General features: G+C 33.9%; 1 protein-coding gene across 1 annotated transcript in view; it reads left to right on the forward strand.

The window, feature by feature from the left end:
• PTPN22 (protein tyrosine phosphatase non-receptor type 22) overlaps window positions 1-13,734 on the forward strand; it is an 84,222-nt gene that overhangs the window by 60,520 nt on the left and 9,968 nt on the right. The window contains exons 12-19 of the mRNA XM_037005372.2: window positions 816-892; window positions 1,394-2,211; window positions 3,758-3,841; window positions 3,995-4,125; window positions 6,599-6,626; window positions 9,163-9,246; window positions 9,496-9,611; window positions 13,642-13,672. Coding sequence (XP_036861267.2) covers window positions 816-892; window positions 1,394-2,211; window positions 3,758-3,841; window positions 3,995-4,125; window positions 6,599-6,626; window positions 9,163-9,246; window positions 9,496-9,611; window positions 13,642-13,672 — 1,369 coding nt within the window. The remainder of the gene's footprint in view (window positions 1-815; window positions 893-1,393; window positions 2,212-3,757; window positions 3,842-3,994; window positions 4,126-6,598; window positions 6,627-9,162; window positions 9,247-9,495; window positions 9,612-13,641; window positions 13,673-13,734) is intronic.

The raw sequence follows: 13,734 nt of genomic DNA on the forward strand, positions 1-13,734 counted from the left end.
CAACATATCTTTTTGAAAATTAAGTTCATAATAATTAAATCCATAAGAAGAGAAATCTTACAATTGCTAACAAGTTTTTTTTTTTAAACATTTAAACATCTTAGTTATCAGGATATATTTTACAATTGATGGTATCTTAGATTCCATGAGCTACAGAAACAAATATCATAATATGATAATTGTTATGAAGGAAATAAAGATTGAGGTGGCTGCGCATGTATGTGGCAGTATGATTTTAGGTTGAGTGGTGAGGAAAAGTTTCCTTATGCAGATGACATTTAGATAGAGAAGGAGCCATCCATGGAAAATCTGGAGCAAGAGTATTTCAGTCAGAGGGTTTAGTAAGTACAAAAGCCTTGAATTGAAAACGAGTTTGATATGCATAAGAAATGGCAAGTAAACCAGTCTACTTGGAGCATAATGAGGAAGAGAAAGGTAGAACAAGATAAGTATGGGCTCTAATAAGCGTCTATTAACATTAAGGGTTGAGATGATGCAATTTCTGAAGGTAGTATGTTTTTGAGAATAAAGTTACCTCAAGAACATTCTAAAATTCCTACATTTGAAAAGGTGAGGTTTTAAGTAAACCCTTTCTAGTCTCTCTAACACCATTAAATCCTTTATTCTGATCCTTTTGATATCACTATGTGAACAAATTCTAGTTGGGTCCAAAATTTTGAAAACCAATGTCTTTTCATGAATTATTTAAAATACCTATGTTTTCTGGAAAATAACTTCTCAGCCTTATGGATGTTAAAATATCTCATTGCCATTGCTTCACTGAAAAAGCCATCTCCTACCTATTTCTCTTGAAGATTGAAGGAAAGTATTCAGTTCCTGACCAAAATCCTACCCTAGAAGCAGACTCTTATTCTCCTAATTCATCAAAAAGGTGAGTAGTATTTTACACATCTGTGGGTAAAATTGTAATATTTCCAGAATATCTCACCTGGCTTTAGTACATCTGCATATCAGTAGGCATTTAGAGGTGGGAAGAAGTATGGCTTTAGTGCATTTGCATCATTCCTCAGGGGTGGAGAAGTTCATCTCTGTATCAATGGGTAATTACCTGGGCAAGGAGGGCTTATCTGTATCCTTGAGGTGAGGGGAGGGCCGGTTTTGCTGCTGCTGGAGCAGGAGAGAGAGATGGGCAGGACTGCAGTTTGTAAGCAATAAACGGGTTTTAAACTTTATTTCTCCCTTTGACTGATTTCGATTTTTATAGGTATTTTGCCCCGGGATTTCCTCTCCCTGGACTTACAACATCTAATTGTTATCTAATTATGTCTGGGGGGCAAATCTCATGCTTATAATTCATTTTAATACTGTGAAGAGGATATGGGAAGAAGTCTTTTTGGGGTATGGTATCATCATTACTTCCTTTTTGTTTCAGCAGCATAAAAGAAACAAAAACGATAAACCCACAGAGCAAACAAAGGATAAGGATGAAAAATTCAGAAGCTTCTTCCTGTGACCTGAGGACTTCTGAAATAAGTAAAAAGGAGAAGTTAGTTTTACACCCTGCTAAACAGAGCACTTCTTTAGACTTTTTGGAGCTAAACTGTGGTTGTAACAAAAATGCTGACACTAACAAGCAATGGGAGACAAAGTTATTTCCAATAGCTGGGGAGCCTCTTCACAAGCATCAGAGTTTGGATTTGAGCTCCATTTTGTTTGGAGCATGTCCTGATTCTAAACCTGTAAATGCAGCAGGAAGATACTTTAATTCAAAGAGACCAATAACGCGGACCAAATCAACCCCCTTTGAATTGATACAACAGAGAGACACCAAGGAGCTGGACATAAAGGAGAATTTTTCTTATTTGGAATCTCAACCATACAACTCTTGTCTTGAGCAGGCTCTAAAAGTGATGCACGTCTCTTCAGCAGAACTGAATCATTCACTGCTGTATGACTCTAAGCACCAAATATGTAATGCCTCTAATGCAAAGCAGCGTGACTCCAGTGCTTTTAATGTAGATTCTTCCATGTCTGTAGCAGATCCTTATTTTTCATCATTGTGTCCAAGTAGCACTGGTTCAAAGATGTCTCTTAACTTACTGGAGAAGCAAGATAGAACTGATTCCCCTTGTTCTTCATTACCAACATCCTCCACAAGCCTCTTTTCTTACAACAATTCACATGATTCTTTAGCACTGAATTCTCTGACCAGTTCTGTCACACCACTGAACCAGGAGACAGCAGTAGTCGGTAAGTTATTTTTAAAAACTTATCTGCCATTTTAGGTTTCCCATTGTTTCTACAGATTTGGGTTCTTCTCATCCTCCCCCTTCTTCTCTGTTCCTTCCTCTTCCTTCTTTCTTCTCTTCTTCAAAGAAATAGATTCCAGGGGTATTTTAATGATGTGATAAGTTGAGAAACTGCAATAACAAATGTAATATTCCATAAAACAGGCAACAGTGGAGGCAATCAGATCTGGTGCAGGATCTATGCCAACAGTAGTGCTTCCTCATTCCTAAAAATGTATATCAAAGGTCCACAATTTACCCATAAAATACAGAATGAACTCACAAGAGAACAGCAGAACAGCTTTGATCAACAGCATTACATGGTCACTCAGAATTTTTACTGTATAATCATGTGGCTATACTGAGTTGAACACATTGCTAGGATTTGGATTCTCTTTCTGCAGGAGTTGGAAGAGGAGGACCTGATTTCCTCCTGTCCTTTCATAACAACATAGAATAGAATATGTGTTCAGTATTCTATGTGGAAATTCAATCTTATATATGCCTTTATTTTCATACTTTATTACCTTTATAATTCTGGGTTTTTGCTTATTGTGCATATTGTATTGTTTTACTGAATGGTTGGAAAGTAGAAGTAAATAACCTGTTAGAGATGATTACAATAGTTTGATTTGGAAGACGAAGGAAAGCAAAGAGTAAGTTTAACTCTCTAAGGTATATTATTAGAAACGTATAAAGAACATCCTATCTGAATAGAAAGTAGAGAAAGCTTTTGCTCTATAACATTATTTATTGCACAGTTTCTTAAACACATACGGAGTTGTGTAGCTTTTGTTACAAAAATATTTTATCTGGATCTTGTTCCTTCTTTGGTTATTTTATATGCTTTGATCTTGTTTTTCAATTTAAAGAAATTTTATTTTTCTAGCTATTCATAATACCTTAAACTTCTCTGAGCATCAACATCATTAAGAAACAAATCCCTATCTTCAGGAATTGTAGCAACATTTGACATGTGTGCCATCTGGTGGCTATTTCTTATAATAGCATTTGCATTTTTCCAAAAAAAATGAGTGTCTATGGGAAATGTAAAAAGCTGTATTATGCCATTGTTTTGTAAAAAGGAAAAACATCCATATTCTTTATTCTAATAGACTGAAGAAGAGACACTAAAATCTTTATGATTTAACATACTCTGTAATTGAATCTTTGGCATGTCAAAGTGTATGCTTTGTTGTATATTCTATGTAAAACAAGAGTTGTGTAGAAGAGTCTAACACTCCCTAAATCAGTATGTTTTATATTATGTTACCTGATACTCGATATTTCTGGGCTTTTAAAAGAAAGTAAAAAATTTTGAAGAAGCAACACAAACCTCCTGGTTTGCAACTGAAGAGAATTTATTTTGCCTTTTCCTTGAGTGAACAGACATCAGCTTAAATTCTGTAATAATTCTTGATGTAATTTATATCAAGATTAGAATATAAGAATTTTCTTTGGATTTTTCTAATTAAAAATTGTGCTTTCATTTCTGACATTTTGGATAGCAACTTCTCCAAGGATAGATGATGAAATCCCCCCTCCCCTTCCTGAACGGACACCTGAATCTTTTATTGTCATAGAGGAAGCTGGTGAGTACAGTTCAGCAAGTGTAAAATAAAGTGTGAATTAACTAGATTACTGCTCAGGTCCTTTCAGTGTTCTGGGTACTATTGCTGAGCAATATTTGCTTTCTAAAACAATATAACACTCATAAGAATTGGACCATATTTATTTTCTTTCAGGAGAATTACCACTGAGTATTCCCAAATCCTTATCTTCAGCTATGAATGTAAAAATTAGAACATCACTAGAATGGGATGGAACATCTGAAACAAAGAAATTTGATGACTGTGTGAGACTTAGACCAAGCAAGGTCAATAATTTTTTATTCTTATTCTATTCTTTTGGACTCAATACTCCTTGTATTTTTATCACCTCCTACTCAATAATATGAAGCAGATACTACTTACAAAACAATTTGCTAAGGGGATGTGGGGATAAAAAGATGGATAAGATACAATTATTGCCCTACGAAACTTATAGCCTAATAGTGGAGATACAGGATGTGTGCACAAGTTTTTATTTTTGTTGATATTTATTATAACAAGGCAAATATGGTAAGTGCCATGAAAGATAACCCTTCAGGCTGGAAATGATCAAGGAAAACTCAGTAAAAGAGGAAACATTTGAGCTGATTCTCGAAGGACAGTTAAGGCAAAAAAATAAATGTTTCATAAATAGGTAGCTTGTTCACTAGAGTCATTTGAGAGGCTGTATTATGTTAGCTGGGATAACATTATAGAAAGTAATTTTTTGAATGACAGATGTCCATATTATTCAAAAAAAATCTTTTGGAGTAGTGTTCCCCATTTCTGGAAGAAATATGTTTCAACAATCTGTTATGCATTTGTATATATTTTAGAACCAGCTATTTTAAAACCCTAGATCTCAGAAAAATAAGTAACTAAACAAACATTTCAAAGGGCCTACAACTGCAATGCTGGTAAGCATATACTCTCTACCTTTTAACCACACTTTCAATTTGCTAGCGATTATTATTATTATTGTTAATAACATACACACACGTGATGGTCATACTTAAGAACTGCTAGCACAAAGAACAGTCACCCCTTTTCCATTGTCATGAAGTAACTTCAATTTCTACAACTTACCTCCAGTTAAGTCTTCAGGGAAACATTTTGAGTAGGAAGGAAATAAATCCAAAAAGGATCAGTTTAGGACCCATTGCCATAACATATAAAACCACTGTTAAGAGGTAAGGATGGGTGCTGGCAAAACTGGACCGCTACATGTAAGAGAATGAAACTGAATCGCTGTCTAACTCCATACACAAAAGTAAATTAGAAATGGATCAAAGACCTGAATGTAAGTCATGAAACCATAAAACTCTTAGAAAAAAATATAGGCAATAATCTCATGGACATAAACATGAGCGACTTCTTCATGAACATATCTCCCCTGCAAGGGAAACAAAAGCAAAAATGAACAAGTGGGACTATATCAAGCTGAAAAGCTTCTGTACAGCAAAGGACACCATCAATAAAACAAAAAGGCACCCTACATTATGGGAGAATATATTCATAAATGACAGATCCGATAAAGGGTTGACATCAAAATATATAAAGAGCTCACGCACCTCAACAAACAAAAAGTAAATAATCCAATTAAAAAATGGGAAGAGGAGCTGAACAGACAGTTCTCCAAAGAAGAAATTCAGATGGCCAACAGACACATGAAAAGATGCTCCACATTGCTTGTCATCAGAGAAATGCAAATTAAAACCACAATGAGATATCACCTCACACCAGTAAGGATCGCCACCATCCAAAAGACAACAAAAAATGTTGGCAAGGTTGCGGAGAAAGGGGAACCCTCCTACACTGCTGGTGGGAATGCAAATTAGTTCAACCATTGTGGAAAGCAGTATGGACGTTCCTCAAAAAGCTCAAAATAGAAATGCCATTTGACCCAGGAATTCCACTTCTAGGAATTTACCCTAAGAATGCAGCAGCCCAGTTTGAAAAAGACAGATGCACCCCTATGTTTATCACAGCACTATTTACAATAGCCAAGAAATGGAAGCAACCTAAGTGTCCATCAATAGATGAATGGATAAAGAAGATGTGGTACATATACACAATGGAATATTATTCAGCCATAAGAAGAAAACAAATCCTACCATTTGCAACAACATGGATGAAGCTAGAGGGTATTATGCTCAGTGAAATAAGCCAGGTGGAGAAAGACAAGTACCAAATGATTTCACCCATATGTGGAGTATAAGAACAAAGAAAAACTGAAGGAACAAAACAGCAGCAGAATCACAGTACCAAAGAATGGAGTAACAGTTACCAAAGGGAAAGGGACTGGGGAGGATGGGTGGGAAGGGAGGGATAAGGGCAGGGAAAAAGAAAGGGGGCATTACGATTAGCATGTATAATGTGGGGGGGGGGCATAGGGAGGGATGTACAACACAGAGAAAACAAGTAGTGAGTCTACAGCATCTTACTACGCTGATGGATAGTGACTGTAATGGGGTTTGTAGGGGGGATTGGTGAAGGGGGGAATCTAGTAACCATAATGTTCTTCATGTAATTGTAGATTAATGATAATGAAATTAATAAAAAAAAACATACAATAATTTAAAAAAAAGCTAAGGATGCTTTTTCATAATTCAGTATACTTAGAAATTTGGAAAAATAGGGTCAACATTTCATACTTTCTCTATAGGTATATGACATATATTTCAAAAATGCCTTTTGTTGGTATGCGTTTTAAATTTGTGTACACATTCTTCTTTCACTTTTCGTTTCTTCTTTTTTTAGAGTGTAAAACTTCGGAGTATCAAATCAGGTAAAAATTTCCTTTGGCTTTAGATGACATTTAATCCCAACAAATTTATATTTTAAGAATGGCTCATTAAGTTTAGAGTAATTCACCTTAGGAGACGGCAAGGGTCCCATAATAGTTTCCACTATTTATTGATTTCTGGTTTTTCCCAGGCAAGAAGTTCTGTTACGGGCAAGGTAAAGACAGAATTTTAGAATTCTGCTCTTCGATATATAATCCTCAAAAAAAGCCTCAAAAAACTATTCCAGATAGAATCTCCTAAAACTTTGCAACATTTCTGTTTTATAAGTTTTACCACTGTTAACAGTGTGATTCTAAAAAAATTATTTCTGGCCATTTAGATCTTCAACTTGCCATTGTTTCTTCAGTATTTTCCTGACCTTTGCTTGTTTTATACACTGAGTAACATCAACAGCTAACGTTTATTGGGCAGATGCTGTAACTGGTGGTAGCTGCCCTTAACATAATTATTCATATTAACAAATTGTTCAAATATATATATAAGTAGTATAACAAAGGTTAAAAAGCATGGGCTTTGGAGTCACATAGGCTTTAATTTAAATCCCCAGCCTACCAATAGTTACCAAATGCAAAACTTTGGTTAAATCATATACTTATCAATTTTTTCTTATTTATTAAATGAGGATAGTAGATTTCCTTTCTTAAGTTGTCATAATAATAAGCTCTCATTAAGTGTTGCCTATGAGAATTTTTAATTAAATAATTATTAAGTGAGCAACTCGTAAGCAAATTTTGTGTGCTTTATGACAGTCTCAGAATGGGCAGGATATATAAGTAAAGGTACTGCTTAATGCTTATATTCAAATTGGGTAGACAAAATTAATATGCACTTGGAGCTTTTTACTGATAATCTGTGTGGCACTGATTATAATCACTAGTAGTCTGAAAAAAGAAAACGTATCCCTGGAGTGGTTAGGAAAGGCTTCACTGAGTAGAAGACCGAAATGTAAGAATATGAGTAGACAGAGGAAAAAGGAGGGAATTCCAGAAGGAGGGATCTGGGTAACCATATCTCAAATGTAGAAATAAGCATGATGCGTCCAGAGAAATAGTGAATAGGTTAATTTAATTGCAATAGAGGTTCTGTTTTGGGAAATATGGAAAATAAATTTGGATAGATAAAACGTAGGAAGATTCTGAAGAATTTAAAAGCTAGGCAGATGAAATATCCAGAACAAGTAAATCTATAGAGAAAGAAAGCAGTTTGTGGTTGTGCATCTAACCTAGAGGGCATGAGGAGTGACTGCTAAATGGGAGTTTCCTTTTAGGGTGATGCAAATGTTTTGGAACTAGATCAGAGTGATGGGTGCACAACACTGCAAATGTACTGTCACTAACGGCAAATTTTGTTATGTGTATTTTATTGTAGATACACAAAGGTAGGCAGAAGAATTGAGATTTAATACAGTAAGTAATAAGCACTGTAGGTTCTTCATCAGAAGAGTATTAAGATGAAAATGGTATTTTAGGAAGATATTTGGCAGGATATTACTAACTGAAAGTTAGCTTTAGCTCAAAAAATTTGCTAATGGCAACTGGAATATGATAAGCTACTTCAGAGTAGCTATCAAATATTTACTGAGTGCCTACTATATGCCAGTTATTGTATTAGGTGCTGGAAATAAGTTTTGTACTTTACTTTTGTATATTAACCAGCATATAAGAAATAAACAAGAGAATTTGCTTTGTGAACAAATCCTAAGGCCTAAAAAACACAATGACCAAAATGAAACTCTAGCACTCAACCCTATTTTCATTTTCAAAAGACTTTAATATAGTATATAATTATACTTAGCACTGTATAATGAGAACATTATACACCATTTATATCTTTAGGAGTACATTGTGGGAAAATAGCTCCATTACTTAAAATTCCTTATTATGGAAAATTTCAAATACACATTTTAAACCTACCATAATAGCATTATCATACCAATAAAATTAACAATAATTCCTTAGTGTTATCTAATATCCAGACTTTGTTCAGTTTTCTCAAATTGTCTCAAAAATGTATTTTTACAGTTGGTTTATTTGAATCTGGATTCAAACAAAATTTCCGTGTTCATTTGGTTTGTATGTTTCTTAAGTCTTTTAAAAGCGGTAACAATTTTCCTTTCTTTTTATATTTTCTCCTGCCATTATTTGTAAAAGAGAGTGGGTCATTTGTCCTAAAGACTGCTAAAAATCTGGATTGGCTTTTTGTATCCTTATGGTTTTATTTAACATGTTCCTCTCTCCCTATCAGTCTAGAACTAGATTTGATCAAATTCAGGTCCAGTTACTTTGGATGAATACTTTTATAAGTGAGCTAAGTTTTTGATAAAGGCTCACTGGCTAAAGAGCTAGACTGAGAAAGTTCTTGAGGTTCCATTCATCATGTAGATAAATTTTTATTTGGTTGTTGTTGATTAATCTTTGAAAAACTGGAAAAGTTATAGAAAATCAAAAAGGAGTTTTGACTTAAGACTTTTAACTGATGATTTTTGTTTTGTTCTGTTGTATACTTTTCTTACCATAGATTTACATCAAGATCGTTCTTCTCCTCCACCACCTCCACTGCCAGAAAGAACCCGAGAGTCCTTCTTTCTTGCTGATGAAGATTGTAAGTGGCAGTACTTTCCTCTCAAAAAAACTATAAAAATGACACTGTTAAAAGGTTAACAGTAAAGTAGGACCTAAATGGAAAAGGTATAAAGAATTATTAAATAAGATAAAATAATACATTTTTAAAACCCATAATATATTGTAAAAGTAATGCATAAAAAAAGGCAAGTTGAGAATTACTGAATAGATACCTATATATAGCTTGAAGGCTTAAGAAGGTATGCAACAAAACATTTTTTTTTTAAAGGTATGCTGGCTCAATCTCTAGAGACTTATTCAACTAGCTGTCCTAACACCGTGGAAAATCCAACATCTTCAAAACAGACACTGAAGACTCTTGGAAAAAGTTTCACAAGGAGTAAGGTAAAGAAATATCAGCCCAACTAGACTTTAAAACAAAAATCTTACTACAGATAAAGAGGGACATTTTATAATGATAAAAAGGTTGATCCATTGATGATATAATAATCATAAGTATGCACATATAGAATCCCAAAATGCATGAAGCAAAAATAGGCAGAATCGAAGGGAGAAATAAACAATTTAGTAATAATAGTTGGAGATCTTAATATTGTACTTTTGTTAATTGATAGAACCAGGCAGAAGATCAACAAGGATACAGAAGACGTGAACAATGCCATAAACCAGGCAGATCTAATAGGCAATTATAGAACAGTCCCTCAAACAGAAATAGGATACACATTATTTATTCAGTCTATATGGAACATTCTCCAGAGTAGACAATAGGCCATAAAACAAGTCTCAAAAATGTAAAAGGATTAATCACACAAAGTATGTTCTCCAACCAAAATAGAATTAAATTAGAAAACAATGACTAAAGGATATTTGAGAAATTCACAAATATGTAGAAACTAAACAATATACTCTTAAATAATTGATGCATAAAGGAAAAAACACAAAGAAGATTAAAAAATAATTTGGGATGAATGAAAACAAAAACACAGCAGACTAAAACTCATGGGGTACAGCTAAAAGCAGTTACAGCTTTAGGGAATGCTACAGCTGTAAATGCTTATATTAAATAGGAAGAAAGAATGAACAATCCAAAAAGGAAATTAAAAAAACAATTATACTTAAAATACATCAAAAAGAATAAAATACTCATCAGTAAGCTTAACCAAGGAGGCAAAAGGTTTATACACTGAAAACTATAATGTTACTGAAAGAAATTAAGCAAGAGAAAAATAAATGAAAAGACATCCTGTGTTAATGGACTGGAAGAGTTAATATTGTTAAGATGAACTACTACCCAAAGTGATCTACAGATTCAATGCAATCCCTAGCAGAATCTCAATGACCTTTTTTGCAGAAATAGAAAAACCCATTCTATAATTCATATGGAATCTCAAGTGACCCTAATAAACAAAAACAATTTTGAAAAGAAGAACAAAATCAGAAAAGAAAACATATGAGTAATTGTATCTTGAGTTAGGCAATGGTTTCTTAGATACAACACTAGAAGCACAAATGACAAAGTAAACATTATATGAATTTGGTGTTCATCCAAATTAAAAACTTTGTGCTGCAAACAAAACATACCATCAAGAAGGTTAAAAGTCTACAAAACGGGAGAAAATATTTGCAAATCATATATCTGATAAGGGACTTGCATCCAGAACATATTTAAATAAATCTTACAACTCCATGATAAAAACACAACCCAAATTTAAAAATAGGCAAAGGATTTGAATAGACATTTCTCCAAAGAGGCTATACCAGTGGCCAATAAAGACATCAAAATTTGCTCAGCATCACTAGTCATTAGGAAAATGCAAATCAAAATCACAGTGAGATACCACTTCACACCCACTATCATGGTTGTAATAAAAAATATGGATGGAAACAAGTATTGGTGAGGATCTGGAGAAGCTGGAACCCTCATTTCATAAGTAGGACTGTAAAGTGGCATAGCTACTTTGGAAAACAGTTTGGCAGTTTTTCAAAATGTTAAACATAGAGTAACTGCATAACCCTGCAATTCTTCTTCTATGCAGTTATCCAAGAGAAATGAAAGCATGCATCCACATGCAGACTTGCACACGAATATTGGAAGCAACTGTATTTGTAGTAGTCCTAAATATCGTCCATCAGCAAACTCAAATGTCCACCAGCAGTTGAGAGGAAAAACAAAGTGTGGCATGACCATACAGTGGTGCACTGCTCACCAACAAAAGAATGACTTATTGACACATGCAACATAGATGAATTTCAAAATGATTATGCCTAGGGACAGGAGCTAGTCACAAAAGACAACATGGTATATGATTCCATTTATAGGAAATATCCAGAATAGACAACTCTACAGAGATGGAAAGTAGATAAGTGGTTGCCTTGGACGGGGGCGGGACATGTTTTGAGATGTGCAGTGGAGAGTAAATGTAAATAGGTATGGGATTTCTTTTGGCGGGAACAAAACATTCTAAAAGTAGATTGTGGTGTTGCTCATATGAAACCTGAGCATAAGGTTGTATATCAGTGATACCTTAATAAAAAAAAATCATAATAAAAACTAAAGTTCTGAAAAGCTAAGATAATAATAGTAAAAGTAGATTGTGGTGATGGTTGCACATATTAATTTATTTTAAAACTCCAGTTGTCCAATGGGTAATTAAAAAAATAAGAACATGGGAGTTTTAGGAAACAAGCCAGAGGCTTTCCATTACTGAAGGTGTTTCTCTGCTCCACCCTGCTACCAGCATTAAGATGAGAAATTAGATTAAAATTAAAATTAGAATATCTATAAGAGCAAATAATTGGAACTTATTATTAACACAAATGTTAATTATTAGGGAAACTGATGAAATAAATCACAAATCATGGTATATGTGTACAATGGAAGACTTAATGCTGCTAAAAAAAGAATGATGGCTGTCAATATACTTATGTATAATTCATTAACTTTTGCTTAAAAGGGAGAAAATATGGTCTATATTTGGATTATATGTGCACAAGTAACTGAGAAGTTATACAGGAAACTAACAACAATGGTTATCTGCAGGGGGAGGAAAATTTTATTGAGATTTAAAATAATCATTTATTAAATGATTTTTAAAATTTTATTATATAGGAAGTTTTAAAAATATTTATTATATAGAAAAGTACTTTCTGTTAGGTGTTAGGAAAATAGAAATTTCACAAAGGATATCTACAGCCCTCGAAAAGAGTACAGTTAAGCTATTGGAGCAGAATACCTAGAATGAGAAACAACATGAAAATTATCAAGAAGAGTAAAATACCACAAAACAGATTAAAAACATTCATGCTGGGGTAATGTGAAGAAAAGAAATCTGGGTAGGTTCCTGGGAGAAGTCAGTTAGAGACTCCACAATGATGGAGGCAGAGGACATGGGTTTGCCAAAAGAAAGTGGGACGAAGCAGCACGGTAACAGCATGGAGTGGACCTTAGTAAACTGAGGGTAGAGTATGTATGATTCGCAAAAATTATTGGTTAGAATGGGAATGGCTGTGTATCAGCCTAGCTTCAGAAGTCACTGTGGATTTCGGAATGCAGAAGAGAAGCAGGAACCTCCATCTTTTCTCCTGGTATTCTGATAGCACTATTTCTAAATACACAATGTGATTCTTATAAGGATGGGAAAAATAGCAAGATGAAATCAGGTGGAGAGTTTGTACTGAATTAAAATTACAAGATGGGAAAGTAATTTTATGCACTTTGGTGGCTATTTTTTTTTTTTGAGAGGGCATCTCTCATATTTATTGATCAAATGGTTGTTAACAACAATAAAATTCTGTATAGGGGGGTCAATGCTCAATGCACAATCATTAATCCATCTCAAGCCTAGTTCTCATCAGTCTCCAATTTTCTGAAGCATAACGAACAAGTTCTTACAAAGTGAACGAATTCTTATATAGTGAATAAGTTCTTCCATGGTGAACAGTACAAGGGCAGTCATCACAGAAACTTTCGGTTCTGATCACGCATTATGAACTATAAACAATCAGGTCAAATATGAATATTTGTTTGATTTTTATACTTGATTTATATGTGGATCCCACATTTCTCCCTTTATTATTATTATTATTTTTATTTTTAATAAACTGCTGAAGTGGTAGGTAGATGCAAAATAAAGGTAGAAAACATAGTTTAGTGTTGTAAGAGAGCAATTGTAGATGATCAGGTGTGTGCCTGTAGACTATGTGTTAATCCGAGCTAGACAAGGGCAATAAAACATCCATGGATGCAGAAGCTTTCTCTCAACACAGGGGGGGTGGGGGGGTAGGTTCTAAGCTTCTTTGGTGGCTATTTTTAAGGAAATTAATCCTTTTACTAAAGTCACTATTTCTACTTAAAGTGCTTTGGATTTATTTCACAGGGAAAAAAAACTAACATTTTCCTTTTTTCTTTTTGTAGAGTTTGAAAATTTTACGCAACATGAAAAAGAGTAAGTTTCTTTATACTTATTGTTTAGAATATATATACCACTTTCACAATTATGCAATTATT

Source organism: Manis javanica, chromosome 4 (assembly GCF_040802235.1).
Source record: "Manis javanica isolate MJ-LG chromosome 4, MJ_LKY, whole genome shotgun sequence".
NCBI lineage: Eukaryota > Metazoa > Chordata > Mammalia > Pholidota > Manidae > Manis > Manis javanica.